General features: G+C 38.3%; 3 protein-coding genes across 3 annotated transcripts; 2 read left to right on the top strand and 1 right to left on the bottom strand.

Annotated features, from left to right (window-relative positions):
- Window positions 1-4368: 4368 nt before the first annotated feature.
- Window positions 4369-6809, top strand: LOC133518747 (N-acetylgalactosamine kinase). Its single transcript, XM_061852429.1, has one exon. The coding sequence runs from the start codon at window positions 4910-4912 to the stop codon at window positions 6374-6376; it is 1467 nt and encodes a 488-aa protein (XP_061708413.1). The 5' UTR covers window positions 4369-4909; the 3' UTR covers window positions 6377-6809.
- Window positions 6810-7364: 555 nt separating this feature from the next.
- Window positions 7365-21433, top strand: LOC133518743 (translation initiation factor eIF-2B subunit delta). The gene is made up of 11 exons (XM_061852426.1): window positions 7365-7568; window positions 7663-7696; window positions 8349-9185; window positions 9811-9975; window positions 10495-10622; window positions 11728-11827; window positions 12762-12941; window positions 13304-13431; window positions 14800-14977; window positions 17479-17659; window positions 20136-21433. Exons 2-11 carry the CDS (start codon window positions 7682-7684, stop codon window positions 20348-20350), a joined length of 2127 nt encoding a protein of 708 aa, XP_061708410.1. The 5' UTR covers window positions 7365-7568; window positions 7663-7681; the 3' UTR covers window positions 20351-21433.
- LOC133518744 (dolichyl-diphosphooligosaccharide--protein glycosyltransferase subunit 1) lies at window positions 21414-22987 on the bottom strand. The gene has a single exon (XM_061852427.1). It carries the CDS (start codon window positions 22934-22936, stop codon window positions 21527-21529), a length of 1410 nt encoding a protein of 469 aa, XP_061708411.1. The 5' UTR covers window positions 22937-22987; the 3' UTR covers window positions 21414-21526.
- Window positions 22988-23431: the final 444 nt, after the last annotated feature.

Here is a 23431-nt window from a genome sequence, read left to right as displayed (position 1 = left end):
GCCATTTAAGGATGACTCTAAATCGGATGTGTAGATATTATAAAGCAATGGACTTAATACGGAACCTTGTGGAAGACCTCTCCAAACTAAACGGGAAATCCTATTGTTGTCATCTATAAGAAGGCTAATGGACCTTTCTGATAAAAGATTTATTATAAAATTGCTTAACATTATTGGTACAGCTAATCTATGAAGTTTTGCTTGTAATACTGAGACTAAAACATTATCATAAGCGGCACTTATATCAAGAAAAGCAGCTACTACAGACTCATTTCTAGAAAATGCTAATCTAATTTCTGCAACTAATATACCCAAACTATCATAGGTAGATCTACCTTTTCGGAATCCAAACTGACTATGAGAAAGTAATTGGTTTTTTTCTACAAAATATTCTAATCTGTTTTTAATCAAATGTTCTGCTACTTTAACAAATACTGAAGAAAGGGCAATTGGACGATAAGAAGAAACATCTGTTGCTTGTTTGTTGGGTTTTAATATAGGAATAACTATTTGAGATCTCCAAGAATCCGGGACTGTACCAGATTGGATGACAAAATTTATTATATTCAGATAATAAGAGAGAATACCATCACTAGCATTTGCTAAAAAGGAATATGGGACTCCATCATCCCCAGGTGAAGTATCTCTTAAACTACTTAGTATACCTTTTAACTCTTCTATTTTAAAAGGCCCATTAAATACAGTATAATAGGAAGAGTCAAATGAAAAGGCAGCGGGGTGGAAAACATGTTCTTCGGGGACTGATGCTGGTGCTAATTTGTCCATGAACTGATTAGCAAGGTTAGGAGGAAGTGTCTGTCTAGATGGCTCATTGAAAGCATGTCTGAATCTTTTAATATTATTCCATACTATGGATGGTTTCACGTTAGGACTAAGAGATGAACAAAATCGTCTCCAGCCTTCGAACTTTTTTTTGCGCAGTAATTTTTTAGTCTCACGAGCAACTTGTATATATATCTCGAAATTTTCATTTGTCATCGAATGACGATAACTTCTCTCTGCCTCCTTGCGGTTTCTGATTGCTTGAGAACAATCATCATCCCACCAAGGAGGAGAAGGTATTTTACCTGATACACTGTTTTTTACAGGGAAAATTTCATCAGCTGCTTCGGTAATCGTCTGGGCTAAGGCAACTGAGCAGCTAACTACACTACTAGCATCTATAGTGGGCAAACACAACAATTTCTCCTCTACGCGGCTTTTGAAAAGTTTCCAATCAACATTACTTAAATTATACTTAAGCCTAGGGCTAGGTTTTGGAGATGGAGGAATGGAAGATGGAAATGTAATAATAATAGGGTAGTGATCACTCCCATATGTTGAATCTAAGGTATGCCAAGAGAGAGAGGATGCAAGATCGACCGAACAAATAGATAAATCAATAGCGCTAATTGACTCTGTTGGCGCTGTTCGGCGGGTTGGAGAGCCAGTGTTTAAAACACAAAGGTTGTGTTTGTCTAAGATATGTATGAGACGATCTCCATTATAATTAGATGATGAACAACCCCAAAACTGGTGATGCGAGTTAAAGTCTCCTAAAATTAACATGGGCCTAGGGAGAGAAGAAATTATTTGTTCAAGCTCATCAAAAATGGATGATGATGGATGAGGTATATATACAGAAATGATACAGATGTTATTTACAATGGCAGCAACAATTGAAAAATCATCGCTATGGGATGGAAGATTATAAGGTGAAAATGAAATGGAATTCCTGACGAGTAGAGCTACACCGCCCCATCCGCCAGGACGGTCCTCTCTGAGACATGAATATCCAGTAGCTCTAAGAAGAGCTCCAGGCTTTAGCCATGTCTCAGAGAGGGCAAAAACAAAAGGTTGAAATTTGTTTAATAAATGTATTAGATCTTGCTTTTTATTTATTATGCTTCTGCAATTCCACTGAATAATTGTGGCCATTATTTTTAATAGTTGTAACAAGTACATCAAGCATGGGGGCAACGTGGGACGGTAGTTTTACATTGGGCTGAGATAAATGATTAATTAGGGCTTGAATTTCGTCAGCTACTGATGTATTCTCTTTGCGAGAATCTTGCTGTAGTGCACAGCCATTTGGAGGAGATGGAATGGTATACTCATTAACTAGCGCATTATGAGCTGCTACATCATACCCTGTCATGGTCTTTCTTACTGGACGTGGCTTCAAAAAAGTTGTTTTTTTGTAACTATGGGACTGCATGGTTGTGCTCGGGGCTGAATTATGGACTCTGTGATGTAAATTTGGCTGGGACTGTAACTGTGGTTGTGTCAGAAGGACATCGGCGAATGATTTAGAAACTGCAGGATGTAGTTTGACAGCTTCGCCGTAGGAAATACAATTATTGGCCATAGTTATTTTAATATCCTTCTGTCTCTTATGCTCCGGGCAAGCCCTGTTCGTGGCGAAATGAAAACCATTGCATAAGCAGCAAATGGCATCTTCTTCCTCCACTGAACAGGTATGACCGGAATGCATTTGACCACACTTAAAACACTTTGGTTTTGATCTGCAATTAGTTTTGGTGTGTCCGAATTTAGTGCAATTATAACACTGAATTGTGGGGAAAATATACAATTCAACAGTCAGTGAGTTGTAGCACGAAAATACCCGTTTTGGTAAAACTTGGCCATCAAAAGTTAAAACAACTGTTTCAGAGGGTTGCCACGAAACAGAACCATTAACCGTAACTCTATGGTTTAAGCGCCGCACTTTAAGAACATTTCCACACCCAATGGGCACGGAAATGTTTGACAAAATTTCTTCATCCGACCACTGTGCAGGAATGCCGCGAACCAAACCCATACGGGTCACAGAAAAAGACGGTATGTATGCAGTAAGATTCTCTAACTCGAGACACGGGTCAGTTACAAATAAATTTGCATCTAAATAATTTGAGAATGACATTGCTATGCGAGTTCTGCCAATGCGCTTAACACTTCCGTTAATAATGTTTCTGAAGGCCTTTTTGACGAGGAATTTCCCAAAAGATACCGGGTGCAGAGATGAGCTTGCTTCAGTCTGTTTGAGTTGGACGTGAACCATAAAGGGTGCAACATCTGAATTTGAAAATAAGTTCCTACCAACCTTGGTGCTAATAGCGCTATTGTTTATATTTGTATTTAAATTGTCAGAGGGGATTATGGTAGGCTGCGTGCTAGAACTCGAAAGAGCTTGGGAGTTTTGTATGTTTTCCTGGCAATCGCACGAATATTCCCCGCCATTATTTTTCCTTCTTTTTTTATTGCAATTTTTGCATCTTTTTTGTACTTTATTTCTTTTACGTTCACTCCTGCTACTCACAGAAGTGTCAGTATCCATTGCCGAATCAACGGTCACATTACATCCGACCTGGAGGTTTCCACCTCCAGGATCAGGAGGATCGTCGTCCCCCATAGAAAATTTACTAGAAAAAACTTACCAACTATGAAGAAATCCACTAATTATATATACAAATAAAAGAATATATACAAAATATGTGAAAAATTATATACAAATTGCCGATTTCCTGATATTACAATAAAAATAATGTACGAGAAACAAAAAACTAGACCGCCGCGTTTCACGTTTCCCGCGCTTTTTCATGCATGTACTTTAAACAAGTGCACTATCGCTGGTTGCGATTAAACGGATGTTGGTCAATAAATGTGTAAATATAAAGCATTTTATTTGCTGATAACGTTTAACTACTGGCTGGAACCTATTTTAAACTAAAGGAGGGTCCAGTAATACTATAAAAAACATTAAATTTACTCATACGTTGATATTGGTGTTTACGTGTCATGAAAATGTCCTTAATCTAGTTAATCCTATTAATCAAGGTACTTATGATAATGATGTATTTTACGTAGGTACTTACTCTATGACATAAACGCAATGGATGCTATAAAATAAACTAATTGATTAAGCGAAGGACACCGAGTAATATTTCTTATTAATTTTATTACTTAAAATATTTTAGTAGCAATGGGTTCCAACAGTTTTTGTTAGGTATTAGGTAAACATTTTTTTATTAAGAGGAAAGTGGAGGTCCGCTTCTCCATACAAACGTAGCCCCGGTTATAAAGATTATCTATAGAAAAAAATAAAATAAAAAGTAATTTATTTAATTATATTTACTTACACAATTTGATGTAAATATATAACAGCTATGACCCTAATAAATGAATAAATAATAAACGGGTAGGTATTTGAATTTTTCATAAAAAAATATGATTTTTAATTATCAAAGTTAATCAAAGGGCCCGAAGGGGCATAGCTATAAAGGCTATAACGGAAAATGGGGCCTACGTCTGCATGCAGAAACTGTCGTCCACATCGCTTTTAAGCATAATATCGAAATAAATAAGACAAGCTTTATCAAGAATAACAAATTGTAATTATTGAAAGACTGTACCTAAGTATGTATTAATTTACACATATGCCTTCGAGCAATACTAGTTTTGATAACATGTTTACTTTCCTAACTGTAAATTTGACTCGCATCATCGGCCGAGAAAGAAGCGCAAACGAAGACGTCACCCTACCGAATAGCATAGTATTATTTTAGGTTATGTTTGTGTAATTATTGTTTACTATTTTCCTCCAGTTGAATTTGGTATAGATTTATTAAGTAAAACTTAATATACCGTAATGCTTTTGAAATATCAAGAACAAGTTAAAATGTAGATGTCGGTGGAGAAGAACCAAAATTCTTTTTACTTATTTAATATAAGACAACCTTGCAGTGACTAACGAGCGCGACATCGCTTTGTTATGTTATAACTGTGTACGTGTAACAAAGTGAAGTGTGTAGTTCAGTGGCATAAAATACCATTGCTGATAAACGTAATTTTCAGTTTTATTATTGCGGTGCCGCAGTACAGTCGCTTTGCATATAACAAGTGCTTATTAATGCCAACGGAAATGGAAAGTGAACTTAAAAGTGATAAAGTACCAATCGTAATCACACCTAGCGATGAAAGAATAAATCGTTTATCCCGTTTATTTGAAAATGAATTTGGTAACAAGCCTTCATTTTACGTGAGAGTACCAGGACGTGTAAATATTATTGGTGAACATATTGATTATTGTGGCTACCCAGTGTTGCCTATGGCATTAGAGCAGGATATTTTAGTTGCGGCAAGTTTGATAAAAGAACCGGTAATTTATCTTCGAAATGCCAACAGTAAATACAAAAGTTTTAATACGAAAATTACAACTTGCGAAGAGATTAAGATTACACCGGATGGTGATGGAAAACCATTTTGGTATAACTACGTACTATGTGGTATAAAAGGGGCTTTAGAGAATTTGGAAAATAAGATGGAAAATGGATTGCAACTTTATATCGATGGAAATATTCCTCCAGCTTCTGGTCTTTCTAGTTCATCGGCACTTGTAAGCGCTGCTTGCTTATCGTTTTTATACGCACAAAATGTATCAATGAGCAAAACTGAAATAGCCTCGTTGTGCGCTAAAAGCGAGAGATACATCGGCACTCAAGGAGGCGGAATGGATCAAGCTATTGCTTTTCTAGCAGAAAAATACTGTGCACAATACATTACGTTTCAGCCTCTTCAAGCAACATCAGTGAGCCTTCCAGAAGATGCTGTTTTCGTTGTAGCCCACAGTTTAGCTGAAGCCAACAAAGCAGCAACAAATGATTATAACCGACGAGTTATTGAATGTAGACTGGCAGCACAAATATTGCTTACTCTAAACGGAATACCAACCGAGAAAAAGATTATAACTCTTAGCGGTGCTCATAACAAAATCGGGAAAAGCTTAAAAGAAATGATACAGTTGGTGCATACATATCTACCAAAAGATATTTATACAAAAGAAGAGGTGTGCACCATTTTGAAAATTGACGAAATAGAATTGGAAAATCTGTACCTCACTGCAAACACAAAGCATATAAATGAATTTAAATTAAAGCAGAGAGCTCTGCATGTTTATGAGGAAGCATTGCGAGTAGAGGAATTTCGTAATATATGCAACCAGTCTTTTAGCAATGGCAAAATCAATGGTACAAATGGTCACACCAATAACGGAGAATCTCAGAATGAAACTTTGGCTACCCTGGGGAAATTGATGTTAAAGAGCCACGAAAGCCTAAAGAACTTGTACGAATGTTCTCATGCAAACTTGGACCGTATTGTAGAAATATCCCAAAAATTAGGAGTACATTCACGATTAACTGGTGCAGGGTGGGGTGGTTGCGCTGTAGCTCTTTGTCCAAAGAATCTGTTGGAAAAATATATTGAGACATTAAAAGAGGAATTTTATGATAAACATTGTAATATAGATAAGGTTAATGCGCATTTATATGTTTTCGCTACCACCCCTAACCATGGTGCTATAATTTATGTAAATTAAAAACGTAACAGTTAATATTTTAATTTAAATGTAATTTAGTATATATACTAGGTATATATCGTTTTAAATCTAGTATTATTTCAAACTTACCATCGAATGCATTTATGGTGCCAATTATTGTTTATTAAGTCGTAAATTTATGTTGAGATATTACTTTAGTTTTTTTAATCAGTTTCTTCAATGATTATACAAGTAAGAAATATACATTAGATAATTCTTTTTAGTTTGCTTCACTTTCTTCTTTGCAATGTAATTAAGTCTATTAAATTTGCGTGAAGAGTTGCAATATGAGAGCCATGTAGTTTTCTAAGTTTTCTTGTATAAATATCTTTTTCATTAGAAAAAAACTAGATTTATTAAATTAGGTACACTATTTATTTATGAAATATAAATTATTTGCTACTTGTACTTGGTAATAAATTGTATAACACATCATGTTGTTTTAATTGTTTTAGTTATATGAAGTTCATCTAAGTGAACACCGGAAGCATTTGACCTATTTAAGTAGGAATTTTCGCAGCTAATATCCTTGATTTGTCCTAGTTTGGAGGCCGTCCGGGGGGGGGGGGGGGGGGGGGTTGTCAAGAAGTGTCCGGGGAAAACCTGGACACTTTTCATGTAAGGAAGCACATTAAAACTACATGTAAAATTAAAGGTCTTGTTTTTTAAAAATATTATTTTCGGACTCGTCCGGGGAAAAATGCGATTTACGCCAAATGTTCGGGTTTTTTTGAATCTTTGTCCGGGTTTGGCGAAATTCGAGATGGCAGCCCTAGACTGGATCGATTTGTGTACGATAGTCCTGTAATATATTTTTTATTATTATTATTGTATAATAATTAATTACTCTAAACTGTACTTATTAAAAGTTTCTCATTAAAGTTACCAAAAGTCAGTAAGTCTAAATAAAATAGTAGCAATTTGTTAAATTAAACGAGTGTTTTTTTTGTAGTTTAAAAAATGGCTGTGTTTGAACGTGTCGTACTCGTACTTGACGTTTCAGTTTGACGTTGACATTTCAGCTGGTACAATATTGTACATATTGAAAATTTCATAATTTATTTACACTTTTCATATTAACGTGTGATAATATATCAGTATATATATCCACTTTAATTCTCACCGAAAATTGTTGTTTTTGCAGTTGCTATTTGTACAGTTAGTGGTTGCTCCTTAGTTCTCATAAAAAGAGGTTAGTCGAGTGCAATATTTTCTATTTTCTACAATTAAATTGAAGGCTTATGACTCTAATGAGTATTTTTTTCTCATGTTAATTTGTTTCATAGCTTACTAAGGAATCCAGCAATGTTCTTGTCCAAGGTATACTATAATTTTTCTATTGATGTGTCATTGATGTGTATTTGAGGTTATAGAATGCAAGCTTTATATTTTGTGCCTAAATAATTGTATATTTATTTCGTATTGAGTGTTTTTTTATCCCTGATATGTCTGAAGCCACTTGTTCTGAGCCAGTCATATTTAAAAATAATCAGCATTTTTCTTTTACCTTTAGTTTAGTAGTTTTTGTTACATACAAATATTTACTTCCTCTGTCTGTGAAACTTTTAAACAGAAAACTATGGAACCCTGAAAAATAAAACTTTATTTTTGTTTATCCTGACTCTTATTTTTAATTAAAGTTTAATATCAATAGGCATTGCCCTGTGTGTTCCAACATTTACATTTTTCTAATCTCAAAATGTATACATATTGTTTAAATTGCATTACCTATTCCAAACATTGCACATTCTGCATCAAATATTGCATATTGGAACAATGAACAAGAGTTGCTTTAATGTTGCAATATTGTTACATCACACAATATTATCAAATTCATGTATTATCATTTGTCTTCTTCTTCTTCAATTTTTTTGGGATTCTATATGATTGTGATATCTGAAACTGTTCCACAGATTGCATGATGTATAAAAAAAAATGTCAATGCAATGTTAATGTTTATTTATTATTATAGGAACCTTGTGAAAACTGTCCAGTGGAGTCTCCACAAGACTTAAGCACAGCACAAAAAAGAAGAATCAGGCGCAAAAGACTCCAGGCCGCCCGCACCACTAATCCTATCACCACCCATCAAACCATCAATATAATTGACAGCATCCGAAGAGATATCTCATTCTTACAAGCCACAAACAGCTCTCTTGTACTAGAAATAGACCCCCTACCAATCAAATCTAAATGCAAAAGTTATGATATAGAAAAGGTTATAAAGCCTGTCAAAGAAGTTCGAGAATCCAAAGACATGTCTTCCACAGAAAAATCTAGGGAGGAAGTTAAGGCTGCTAGAGAAGCTAAGAAATTGGCAAAACAGAAGAAGAAAGAACCAGATCAGACGGGGCAAGAAGCAAAGGTTGCTAAAGATTTAGGAGTCACAGAAAAGGGAAATGTTAAAGTGAGTCCTGTTAAAGGAAAGGATGAGGTTGACAAAGCTATCATTAACGCAGAGAAACCTATAGTTAGAGAAAGAAATGTAGCAGTGAAAGAAGAAAGCAAGGCTAAAGTAGATATAGTTACTAAACCTGTTGACAAAACGGATAAAGCAGAAAGTGCTGCCACATCAGCAGATGACAAGTGTAAGGATCAAATCAAAGCTGAAAGAGCAGCTAAGAAAGCAGCTAAACAGGCTAAGAAGAAGGGATCAGAAGGAGATGCTCCTAAAGGAGATGCTCCTAAAGGAGATGAAGAGATGACTGTTAAAGATGTTGTAAATACATTGAAGGATATTGTCATTGTTGCTAAAGAAGTGCAAGATGTCACTGCTAAGGTGCAGGCAATTCAATTGGATGGCAAAAAGGTACACCATTTCTTAAACTATTAATTTTAAGCATTTAGTATGGGGACCGTTTGTTTTAGTAAATTTACATTTGTGCTACTTTGTTTAAATACTACATCGGTGGCAAAAAAGCATACGGCCTGCCTGATGTTAAGCGGTTACCGTACCCTATGGACTCCTGCAACTCCAGAGGTCTTACATGCGCGTTGCCAACCCTAATACCCTGCACCCTCATGGAGCTCTGACAAATAGGATCTAGTGATATTTGGCTGCGGTTTTTTGTAAGGTAAGGAGGTACTTCCCTAGTTGGGCTCTGCTCTAGATCTGGGATGATATCCCCTGTGCTGTGCCCTACTGACATTCACGGTGCCCTACTGACATTCACGGTGCCCATACCTCTCTTTTGGATGTAGTTTAGGGCACACCCAGGTCCATTTTTATCAATATTATTGTATTTATAAAATTTATGAGAATAAAAATATGTTAAGGTTGATTTAGATGGAGATTATTTTGAGACGCCTAAATTACGGCGCCAGGGTTTGCCGACAGCACATCTTCAGACCGTTGATATAATGACCATACCATACCAGTGAGTGAAGTCCTAGAACATACTTTTCTTACTCAGAATCATAATCAAACTTTGCAGCCAGAAGAATCAGGGAAGAGTAAAGCGGAGCTGAAGGCAGAGCGGCGGGCGAAGCAGGAGGCTCAGCGAGCAGCAAAGCAGGTTGCCACTGCTGCCAAGCCTGCAGCCAAGCCCGCTGACAAGCCTAAAGAGACAACTACATCAGCCCAAACAGCTGTTGACAAGGTTTGATCTATGTTCCACGCTCTATACATGCTGTTAAAAACCAAAAAAGTCAACAGTCGCGATGGTTGCAGTGTATTATCAACTTTCGTGCATTCCGATAAGGTTTACTATGGCGCGTTATATAATAGGCACGACGACGACATTCAAACGACGGTTAAAACGAACGAGACGAGGGTTAAAACGAACAAAATGTTGCCTAGGTTGTGAGTTCAATCCTCATTGGCACTCGAATGTCCTTATGATTCTGGTCAGGAACTCGGGAAACAGATGCTGAAAAGGAGATCAGCAGGGCTAAGATGGTCGGCTGGCTATCATTTGTCACCCTACCTGTCACGCTCTAACAAATACGTAAGTGCGAACGTGACGCATGATATGACAAGTGACAAAAACACGACCATGATACCGCTGCAGATCTAAAGTTATGTCGCTCCCGACCTTACGTAATAAAGTAACTACATTACATAGTAAAATTACAACTCTACGATTATTGAACCACAATAAAAATAACCTTTGTTTCAGGAGAAATCCCCAAAACCGAAGACATTAGAGAAATCTAAGCCAAAGGCGCAAGTCCCGCAGCGAGTGAGCTGGTTCCAGCACCTCAGTGTAGACTCTGACAAGCAGCAGAAAATCGCCATCAACTCCAAGTAGGTTCCCTTTTTCCTCTAGCCTGTTTTAGTGTCCCACTGCCTCCCCCCCTCCCCTTGATCTCCACGGCTCCCGATCTAGCGCCTCTTCCGGTCAGTGGTTGAGAAAGGTGTCTAGGTCGTGCCGCCATCTTAGTCTGGGTCTACTGTGTCCGCGCCCATCTTTTGGCATCCAATTGGTAGCTACACTAGCCCACATGTCTAGATACGGCAGACCAGACGTGACCGGCCCAGTCCCATTTCAGCCTAGCAGTCTTCTTGCCGACGTCAGCAATGCGGGTTCTTGAGCGAAGTGTGGTGTTCCGGATACGATCGTTCCTCTTAACATCTAATATGCTGCGCTCAAGTACTTATGATACCTTTTAAAGAAAAAAAGGAGATTTTATAATAGGAGCATTCCATGAAATTTTCTATCGTTGTTCCGTACCAACGCGAATTTTCCGAAGATACAAGAGTTTCCTTTTCTGTGACTAATGGTCAAAAATATGCACAGAAAAATAACCGCCTGTTTTAAACGCTGAAAAAACCGTCGCAACACAGGAAATAAAATGCGTCCGTACGGGACAGGAGAGCCCGTGGAATGCTCCAATAACGGTTTAAAATGCCATCATTTCTTCATCGGCAGTGCCACTTTTTCAAATGATGCTTCTAGAGAGCAAATGAAGGAGTTTAAAAAATTCCGATATCACGTATATGTGCCTATACTCTGTATTTTTGGGTATTTAAATGATTTCGGGTTATAACATTTATTGGTTAACCAACCAAATACGAAACCGCCTGGATCTGTCACTGAACGAGCTGACTTTAACCTACATTATTTGATCATGTAATGTTTTCATCTACCCTCAACTGCCTTAAGGAGCCATTTGAGGGTAGATTTTGTTTAAATTTCTTTAAATATCTAAAGATACAGAGTATAGTGTAGGTATTTGAAGAGTTCCCTCGATTGCTCAATGGGAACTTGTAATGGGACCCCAACAAAAAAGTTTCGATTTTTGCATGTTAGCAACACGCAGGGGGCATTTTCTAAATCATTAATCCTATTTTTCTCGTTATGATGCACTTCTCAGGTAATTTGCCTTTGATGCCATGTGGTTTGTTGCAGCCTGCACCCCGCCATCATCAAGTTGGGCGTGCAGTTGTCTTCGCGAGTGGTGTCTGGATCGAACGCCAGGTGCATAGCATTATTGGATGCTTTGAAGAAGGTAATGTTTATTAATATTCTTTGAGTTTGAAACACGTGTATCTTTGATAACTTCTTAAAAGATTGACCGATAAGAACGCTTTAAAAAAAAACTTGGTTTCATGCCTTCTAGCATTAAGTTCGCCTTTTTAGGGTTCCGTAGTCAACTAGGAACCCTTATAGTTTCGCCATGTCCGTCTGTCTGTCTGTCTGTCCCAGGCTTTGCTCCGTGGTCGTTAGTGCTAGAAAGCTGAAATTTGACATGGATATATAAATCAATAAAGCCGACAAAGTCGTACAATAAAATCTAAAAATTAATTTTTTTTAGGGTACCTCCCCTACACGTAAAGTGGGGTTGAATATTATTTTTTTGCTTCAACCCTAGAGTGTGGGGTATCGTTGGAAAGGTCTTTCAAAACTAATAGGGGTTTTAAAGAAACATTTTTTGATAAAGCAAATATATTCGGGATAATCGCTCCGAAAGAAAAAAAAAATGTGCCCCCCCCCCCTCTAACTTTTGAACCATAGGCCCAAAAAATATGAAAAAAATCATGGAAGTAGAGCTTAAGAAAGACAATAAATGAAAACTATAGCGGACATGATCAGTTTAGCTGTTTTTGAGTTATCGCAAAAAGTTTTCCCTTCATAGTAAAAAGACTTACTTTAACTCGGGTGAAAGGTACCGTTTCATCCCTTGGTTAACAATTTACTATACTTATACTTTGTTTCATGAAATTCCTTTACATATCTTCTTTACTTCTCTATTTCCGCTACCCAAAGGTTGTCTGGAAGAGATCGCTTTTTAGCGATAAGACCGCCTGTTGTCTGCCTCTAAATTTAATCAATTGTTTATTTATCTTGTATATTTTTACTGAGGTGTGCCAATAAAGAGTATTCTATATATCTATCTTCACACATTTCATTACAAGTTTGAGAAAATGGTGTTTTCCTTTCAGATGGTATCAGATTACACCCTCCCAGCGCGCACGGAATACGCGCGCGGCCTCGAAACGCACTTGAAGGAGAGTCTGACGTACCTGTGGGGCATGCGACAACCCACGGCATCGCAAGTGAATGCCGTCAAGTTCTTCAGGCACCATCTGACGCAGCTGCCGCATAATGTGGACGAATTTGACGTAAGTTTCATAGCGTTGCTAAAAAAAATGCCACCTAGGGGCCTACCGCGAAAATCGTAATTCGAGAATTGCGGGGATATTTCTCTTTTACTCTCACTAAGACGTAATTAGAGTGACAGCGAAAACTGCCCGAAATTAACGAACTTCGGTTTTCGAGGTCATAGCCCTGTTTTTATATGAACTTGATCTGTGAAGGAAAACAATTCCAATAAGGCTTAGGTTCTCCTTTGGCTTGGAACATTACTTTCTTAAAAACCAGTGTCTACGATATTGTTTAGCGTTATGTGAAGAGCTTCAGGAAGCGCTAAGATGAAGACCAGTAAATAATGTCCTAAATCTTTAACATAAGTTATTGTTGCCAGGCCAAGAAGATACTGCATGAAGAAATAGACCGATACATCCGCGAACAGATCGACATGGCGGGTGAGGCCATTAGCATCGCAGTACGGAACAAGATCTCGCACGGGGACAAGATACTCACCTACGGATGGTAAGGGCAGGGTCGCCATGTAAGGTCGACGGATAGTAAACTACTAATTATAAATAGACCGATACATCCGAGAACAGATCGACATTGCGGGTGAGGCCATCAGCATCGCAGTACGCAACAAGATCTCGCACGGGGACAAGATACTCACCTACGGATGGTAAGGGCAGGGTCGCCATGTAAGGTCGACGGATAGTAAACTACTAATTATAAATAGACCGATACATCTGAGAACAGATCGACATTGCGAGTGAGGCCATCAGCATCGCAGTACGCAACAAGATCTCGCACGGGGACAAGATACTCACCTACGGATGGCAAGGGCAGGGTCGCCATGTAAGGTCGACGGATAGTAAACTACTAATTATAAATAGACCGATACATCTGAGAACAGATCGACATTGCGAGTGAGGCCATCAGCATCGCAGTACGCAACAAGATCTCGCACGGGGACAAGATACTCACCTACGGATGGTAAGGGCAGGGTCGCCATGTAAGGTCGACGGATAGTAAACTACTAATTATAAATAGACCGATACATCCGAGAACAGATCGACATTGCGGGTGAGGCCATCAGCATCGCAGTACGCAACAAGATCTCGCACGGGGACAAGATACTCACCTACGGATGGTAAGGGCAGGGTCGCCATGTAAGGTCGACGGATAGTAAACTACTAATTATAAATAGACCGATACATCTGAGAACAGATCGACATTGCGAGTGAGGCCATCAGCATCGCAGTACGCAACAAGATCTCGCACGGGGACAAGATACTCACCTACGGATGGTAAGGGCAGGGTCGCCATGTAAGGTCGACGGATAGTAAACTACTAATTATAAATAGACCGATACATCCGAGAACAGATCGACATTGCGAGTGAGGCCATCAGCATCGCAGTACTGAACAAGATCTCGCACGGGGACAAGATACTCACCTACGGATGATAAGGGCATGACTGGAGGATAGAAGAGAATCAGCCCAGAATAAATGTGTTTTACTACTTTTACTAATGAAGAATAATAGGTTACATTTATGTCTTTTTTCATGACACACCACAAATTACTGTGTCCATTGAGATGGTGGATAATATAATACACACTTTCTACTACAATATGTCAAATAAATGACTGATATTTAATTTAATTTAACACCTCTGGAGTTGCAAGCGTCCATAGGCTACGGTGACTGCACACCAACAGGCGGGCCGTATGTTTGTTTGCCACCGACGTCATAATAAAAAAAAGTTTTTTCGACTCCAAATCTGCTATTTTTGAACCTATAGTTTATTTTTGGAATTCACACGTTCTATTTTCTACCAAGCGAAATATTGTGCTATTTTATTTTTCTCACAAAAAACTTCCATCCACAGCTCATCCCTAATAGAGCGCATCTTCCGCGAAGCGTGGGCCGCGGGCGTCAAGTTTGAAGTCGTAGTCGTCGGCAACAGAATACATCCCCAAGGCAGAGAGATGCTGCGCCGATTGGTCAAATATGGAGTGCCTTGTACATATCTGGATATCACTGCTGCCAGCTATATCATGCAGAAGGTAGGAAATTAACACGTCAAGGTTTAGGTAATAGAATACACCCCAAAGGCAGAGAGATGCTGCTCCTGTTGGTCAAAATGGAGTGCCTTGTACAAATCTGGATATCACTGCTGCCAGCTATATCATGCAGTAGGCGAGTCTAGTTATTTTGGGTTATTCCCACTAGTTACTACCAAGTTGTTACCAGTGGTAACTACTACCTATCTAACCAAATTTTGGTGGTAACTACTGGGTTTTTTTTTCCCACAGGGAAAAAAAATCACACTAGTTATCACCAAACCAAGTTAATATATTATTAATATGTTAATACATTATATTTAATTTTATTTTATTATGAATTATTACATTATTTATATGTTTTTTTTTACCTTTCTGCCATCAACCTGGAGAGCATGAGAGCATTTATCTTGTTAATTGTAAATTAAATTAATTGTGACGTTACCTATGAAACCTGGATCTTTTGTCAAAGGCGCTTACGCCATACTGCGTAGCGCAGCTTTGTATTTATATAGGAGCATCGTTGATAATGGCGTAAGTGCCATCGACAATAAAGTCACTTTCAATATATAACGTCAAAATTATACGAACGAACAAACAAATCAGTCAAAGACCGATTTTTTATCACTTTTAAGGCAGTATACTGAAACAGTAATCGACATATAGAACCAACGACATGGGAGAGTCTAGCTGGTGACCGTCCACAGTGGAGGCATATTGTGCAGACGCAGGTGCGTGAATTTGAAGCCAGGCGACGCACAGAACTTGACGATAAGCGTGACGAGCTAAAGGCCAGACCACCTATGGCCATAACATATAATTACGTCGGAGGGGTGCTGACCTGCAGCGAGTGTGGCCGCACATTCGCTGCTAAGATTGGCTACGTCAGTCACCTGAGAGCGCACCAGCGACACTCTCAGCGGTAGAAAGCAGTTGCTGTGGCCGAAAACGGCTAGGAGATGATGATGATGATGAAACTAATAACTAATTAACATATAATTAATTATACTTTTAATTAATTATTCATTAAAGCACACTTTATTTGTACTGTTTTTATAATTATTGAACGCTAACCAAATTTTGGTGGTAACTACTGGCAAAGAAAATCCCACCTTTTACCAGTGGTAACTACTGGGAAAAAAAAATCCAGTAGTTACCACCAAACCAAGTTGGTGGTAATTAGTGGTTTTTTTTTTGTCAGTTATTACCAGTGGTAAAAGGTGGGAAAAAAATCCCAGTAATTACCACTGGTAACAACTTTGTGGTAACTAGTGGGAATAACCCGTTATTTTACAGGGACTCGAAAATTTGGAATGCCCAGTAGAAAGAAAGTTGTAAATTGAGTCCACTTTAAATTTTTTTGGTTTAGCGCATTCTTTAAACATATTTAAAACGGGGTTTATCGCGAATTTATTTTGTTACCTTTATTTTCGACGTTTCGACACAGGTTTCACTGGTCGTGGCTGCGGATAACTGATGTCCCAGCAAAATGTCAAATCAGAGATTTGTGTAACTACCCGACGAAAACCCGGTTTTAAAATATGTTTTAACATGTGTTCAAAACGCGAAAGTTTTAAATGTTATACTAGCGTATTCTTATTCGCCAAAGATTCGGACATTTATTATAAAATAATAATGCAGAAAGGAAGTAAAAAGTCAATTTTAAGGTTTAAATTTTAAATAAGTAAATTAAAAATGAACTTAGTTAAAATTGGTAGTTGTATATAACTCGAACCGATCTGCCCAATAACTAAAAAGTTTTGAATGGCGGCCACTTTTTACAATGTATTAGATAATTGTTATCCGCAGATGATGATTTTCATTAGAAATTGAGTTTGTAAATTTTGACATTCAATTTTCAATATATCTTCTGCTACAGAAACTTCCTGCTTCCCACAGCTAAATTGTGACCTGCCGTGTTTACGAATCGTTACGACCTTCAAGAAAAAAGCGTACTTCCATCTTAAAGGCCGGCAACCCACTTGCAATCCCTATGGTTTTGCCGTGTCCATGGGCGGCAGTAATTCCTTACCATCAAGCGATCCATTTGCTCGTTTGCTTTATAACACATAAAAAAATATTTTTTTACGAATTGCTTTAATTATCAGTATAAAAGTAGTACCATTTATGTGGTAAAATACAATATTCATTTATTGCGCTATCGTACACAAACATGACAATTTATATTACATTAAAAATGTAACACTTTAGAACTATTACAATTATTTAACATTAAAAAGTTTATCTCTTAGAAAAATCAACTTCCATCCATAATTTCAACGGCTCTTACACTCTGGACTCTACTGGCTTCAATGAAATTGTAACAGTTTTTCGATCAAGTCATGTGTCCGTCTTACGAATTTTCAATCTGACGAATCTGCCGGTCACGTGACCTGTCGCGAGTTTAACATTTTTTCCCCATCACAAAAACTGCACAGTGCCGCTACAGCAGTTTTCACTTCAAAAATCAATAAACGGGTTGTGAACGAATCCTTTGTTGACAGATAAGCAAAGTCCTGTTCGGCGCGCAAGCGCTCCTAGCGGACGGGTCGGTGCGCGGCGCGCTGGGCACGGCGCAGCTGGCGCTGCTGGCGCGCGCGCGCAACGTGCCCGTGCTGGTGGCCGCCGAGACGCACAAGGTGTCCGCCCGAGTGCAGGCCGCGCCCGCCGACCACAACGAACTAGGTAATAGGCTAGATTACATTTTTTTTATTAATGGTATCAATCGTTTTTTTTTTCTTGAAAATGGGTCTGCAACTGTCTGTTATCCATGCATTTGCAATTGCGCGGACGCATTTTTTTTGTACTTTAAAATTTCTCGACATGAACAGAGTTCCCCCAGAGTAGGAGGCCGTAGTTTAAAATAGAAGATACATGTCCATAGTAGGCTGTAATTGCAGCTTCTGTCGAAACTGTTTTAACAAGTTTTCTCAAGGCAAATACAAATCTGTCCAATTTCGAACATATTGTCTCTACATGGTTTTTCCAATGCAAGTGACTGTCAATATTTAATTTAAACCTAAAAAATTTATACAGCCAGTCTCTTCCCCATGTTTGTCATTATACTTAATATTTAATGTCTTAGGATTTGTGGGATCGAAATTGCATAAATTTAGTTTTTGTCAAATTAATATTAAGATAATTACTATCGGTCCATGTAAAAATGTCAGACAAAGCATTTTTAATTATTAATTCACAGTCATCATTGGAGTCCCCCTTTACTAGTAACGTAGTATCGTCTGCGAAAAGAATGCAGTTTTGTGATGTTGCTTGCGAGTTAATTTATGTATAACTAGGAATAGCAATGGCCCTAAATTACTACCCTGAGGTACACCTGAGTTATTTATGCGAAATTGTGACCTATAAATTACTTTTACAGAGGGTTTTTTAACTGAAGCTATTCGAGCAATTTCAGTACATTGCTGCCTTTCAGACAAATAACTTCTGAATCAATCTGATGCTTTGCCTCTGATTCCATAACATTCAAATTATGAAGAAGTAACGAATGATTTACAAAATCGAATGCCTTGCTCATGTCAAGGAAGATGGACATGATCGGCACTTTGTCCTTAATGTCAAAAATCATATTCAAAAAAATACAAACAGATACAAAAAAATGACAACAACGAACTCGGTAATTATTGTTAAACTAATGGCTCTGTGAGCTGCAGTGCTCACGGACCCACATCGCTCTTCCTAGCGTGGAACTTGGTCACCAAATTTTAGGAATCGACTGAGAAATGCAACCTGTAGAACAAAGGTCGGTCGAATAACTTGGGGTAATCGAACTGTCGTTTCGTCATCTGGGATATAAAAATAAAGATTAGGGAAGATTCGTACTTGGCCAATATTTAGACCATGACATCAGCAAAATTATATTCACAAGAAAGAGTTGACATGGCAATGATGATGTCCTCCCAGACGTATCCGTCGACGGCGACACCCGGACAAATCAGGTATTCTGTAAATTCTGACGTGCATGGGCTCGAACTTAACTTTCGAAACCGAGTTTTGGTTTAAACTTCCGGCCGCTCAAGCTTGTACAGTCAAGCTCGCCATTTTAGCCGTAAGTGTATATGTGTAGGAGCCGTAGGAGGGCTTGGGCCGAGATTTTCGAAGCTGGCGTTTAGCGTCAAGATCTTCGAGGCATGCACGTTCGAAGTCGTTGAGACCAGTGTTACCATGACAATGACAGTTTCCTATTGGTACGCGGGCGAGATGTTCAATGGCCTGTTAAAAGAGGAATGTGTGCAGATGTTTGAACACCTGGCCTGCTTAGCTGATTCTAAATTTCCACCTGCAACACTGAAATATAGGAACATATTATTTTTATGCTTGCGTAGGTACTAGCTAATCGTAGTAATCGTACACCGTTGTTATTATCACTGTATGTGATAAGACGGCTGGTGCAAATCACAGTCAGATATTTCTCAATTACCATTACAATACAAAATTTTAACTATCCAGAATGATGTCAATAGGCGGGTCTACACAGAAAGAGCCGCCTCGAAAGAAAATTGCCGCGTGAAGCAGCTCAGTCGGTGGAGACGTGCCCGAGGCAATGCAGCCGAGGCATGTCTACACAGATCGAGCTTTTCGCTCGGCAATTTCCTCGCGAGGCGTCTTGTTCTACTTGGATTCGCCTATTTATTAAAATTGTGTTCTGTTCATACATTGCCTTTTCCCCATACGAAACCAAACATGACAGTTTTAATATTCAACTCTATTGCAGCTCTTAGAGTTCAAAATTTGAACAAATATTTTTTATTACATGAAGTAAGGATCGCTGCATCACCTACTCACATTACTTGTTTCATTTTTGCCTCGTCTCCACTACTCAATCATTTCATTCATTTTCATTGTAATTTAAACTATGTCTTAATTTTGATTTAATTCTAGTTTTAAAATGTTAATGTAATTTAGTTATAAGTTATATGTATATGTTATATGGATTCCTTATTGTCCGAAATAAATGATTTTTTGTTTTACTTTTTTAAGGTTATAAATTTAATAAGACCACCTGTTGTCTACCATAGTTTATGTTCTTAATTTGTATGTCATGTTCCTTTTCATATTGGTAAGCAATAAAGAATATAATAATATTGTATTGTAAGGGGTTAAATCCTAAATACTTTTTACCAACAAATATATTTATTCCCAGGTGACCCGGACGACTTGATCGACAAGTCCGACCCCAACTCGCCCCTCAAGGACTGGCGCAACAACCCGAACTTAACACCACTGAACCTCATGTATGACGTCACGCCGCCCAGCCTGGTCACCGCCGTGGTCACTGAGCTAGCCATCCTGCCTTGTACTAGCGCTCCTGTTGTGCTCAGGTTCAAGTTATCTGAGTATGGTATAATGGCGGAGTAAATGCTTGATTAGGTTACGTTCCTACCCTTTAAGGCCAGAGCACACCAAGAGCGAACCGTGCACGCACACGTCACGCAAGCGGTGTGTCGTCTCTCATAAGGATTTGTATATTACGTCTACGCACACGCATCCGGTGTGCACAGATCTTTAGTTTTAATTGAACTTTGAAAGCCATACGATCTGTATCATAATGTATAATACCAGTTCGGTTTTATAAAAGTAATGTTCTCGCGAAATTGACTTTTACTGGATATGCCTGCGAAAAGAGAAGGCAACTGTCTATTTCCGTTAAAACACCTAAAATTGGAATATAAAATAAGTTGGTAAAAAACTTTTACATGTACTTACACTAAACTTTTCTAGCAATCTGGTTCGAAGGACCAAAAGCAACTTGCCTTGGGAGGAAGTGACAAAATGCCAAACTAAATAGTGAACATTGGCTGTAGGAATGGTGCTATGGATTTGAACATTTTCCTTATTCAGAGCTGGTAGGGTTTATAAAATATAGTGAAATATTTTATAAGCAACACTGACATCTCTAGAAGTAAGGAACATTATAGAATGATTTAGCTTGCTAAATTGTTTCTACTCCAATGACAGTAAAATTATACTCAATCTGTCGCAACAACTAATAACATCCTCCTTTTTTAAGTCTGTTAAAAAGGGACTGTTTCCTTAACACTTTCAGTTTGCCCCATTTCCAGTACAAAATGAACACACATATGTGTTCTTGGCAGTGAAAGTGTTAAGCTATGGTTTTGTCACATAGATCTTTCGGTTTATTTATTTTATAGGCACACTGTTGTATCTTAGCTTTTATAATGGTTGTTCCGAATTTGTAAATAAGTACTCTATTTCCATATAGTTCTCAACGCTCAAATGTGTAAATTATTGAAATAATTACTTAGTTTGCTGTTAATTTAATTTTTTGTTTGACTCTGTTGTTAAGTGTATAAATTGTGTCTCAATGTATACTTAGTTGCAGCTGTGTCACATCGTATTTTTCCTTTAAATTATCAGCCTATGTATAAAAATTTGTACCTAAGCAGATTAAATAAAACAATTATTATAAAAACACCTTTATTTAAATGTATTCTTCACACAATCACATAAAATGCAAGTGAACTAGATGCATTCAAATTATAAATAAGTTATACAAATAACTTGATATATTAATTATTCCTTATGGGGGTGTTCAGACTTATGAATAGAGAAATCTAATCTTACATAAATAATTACACATAGGAATAACATATAAAGGAACCCAACAACCAGCAGAGGTTCCTGGAACATGAGGAGACGCGGGAATGTGTACCGAAGTTGGAAATCTTGGATATGGTTCTCAACAACATTCTTCTTTGAGAACATAATTACCGGGCGACCTTTGGTGTCCAAATAAGTATAGTGAAGACTATCGGGCAGTCTAGTTACCGAGTATGGGATGTTTAATTTAATATTATTAGTACCTTCCGGCAAAATAATCTTGGTGATAACCTCATCAACCTGCATATCATCAAAAATATGGTCAATGACTCTCATTTTCAACAAATACTCATTACCATACTGGTACAAGTATTCATAGCTGGGCACGTTGTATCCTAGAGTGTAGTGGCTCCTCCAGCCACCAAAAAGAGGGTATCTCGGTCTCAGATCTAGTTCTACGGAATCTTTCTTGACTTTCATGTTAGAGGTAGAGATGTTGCCATTGGTATCACGGTAGTAGACATCCGATGCTGAAGCAGGGAGAAGGGTCTTGTAGGAGCGAACACTGGCTGGACCACTGTGATGATCCTGCTGGTAGTCATAGCGTGAGAATGGTCCCTTAAGTAGAGCGCCAGTGTGCTCAATCTCAATGACTTCCTCAACAGCAATGTTGCCCCAATGGGATACCTCGATGAGACGCTCCACGCGCCTCACAGTTAGGAATGGAGAGTTGTTCTTGTAATGAATGCTCAACTCCTTTTCACTGAATGCAGCCACATTGGTGTAAGGGCCGTAAATGATGTTGCCGTCCTGTTGCACGAAAGGCTTCACCTTTGTAAAAGACTCCACACTCTTTGTATTTAATACAACAGTGGTTTTTTGTGACGCGACGGTGTAAGGCGAGTAGAAATTCAGATTACCGTGATACTTGACTAGTTGATCCTCAGCTTGCGTGATAGCGGTCGGATAAGGGAGCAGAGCCTTAGTGAGCACAGCTTCGGTGTTAATGACGGCGTTAGAACCGGCGTTGATTGCCTCTTTGAGCTCGACACGCCAAAACTTTACGTTATCATAACCTTTTACTGTAGTCTCAGTAATACGAAGATCTTTGTTATTGCTATCTTTAGCACCGACAAATGCGATATTATTCTTGGCTGAACCTTCTGAGGCGAGCAGGAATTGTTTCACCGGCGAAGAACCCGCATTCTCCAACGTTATTTTCGATGAAATTTTCACGAGTTGCGATGTGATATCAATTGTTCTGTCTGCATTGTTGATCTTTATATCGTTGGTGATTGTATCCACTGCGGCGCTCCTACATTGGATGATTACGTAGATCAAAAATATAAACCAAAATTGTAATTTAGCCATCACCGGTAACATTTTGCCCCACTGCCACTGACAATGTTTGACACTTTAGCGGAAGTACACGCCAGCACTTCAGAGGAAATACGTTGAACATTTTGTGTTGCCATATAACAAATATAATCGATTATTAATAGTATGAATGCTGAATCGATAGCTCAAAATAAAAACCGTAATTGGCCACAACAATGATCATCACTATAGTAATTTGAAATTTTGATTCATTCGTTCAAATAGCTGTCATTCACCAGGACTCGTTCAATTTAATTAGTTTTATTCGCTTGTTTGGACGCGGGTGACGCTTTTAATGTTGTAGTTCGATGCAAGTACTAAATATTAACGAATTCGCTGGGGTTTCTTGGAAATTGTGAATGAAGACGTGTACACTGTGTCTTCATTGAACTTTCTACTGCCGCAATTTGTATTTATCTTGTGTTATTTCTACCGGGACTCTGCAGGAAATTGAAGCCCGTATCGTAATAATGAGTTTGTTCCTTCGTCTCACCCTACTTC

The sequence above is a fragment of the Cydia pomonella genome, chromosome 6 (assembly GCF_033807575.1).
Source record: "Cydia pomonella isolate Wapato2018A chromosome 6, ilCydPomo1, whole genome shotgun sequence".
Taxonomy (NCBI): Eukaryota; Metazoa; Arthropoda; class Insecta; order Lepidoptera; family Tortricidae; genus Cydia; species Cydia pomonella.
Note: the sequence above shows the minus strand (reverse complement) of the source record. Positions and strands in the feature narration are given on the sequence as shown.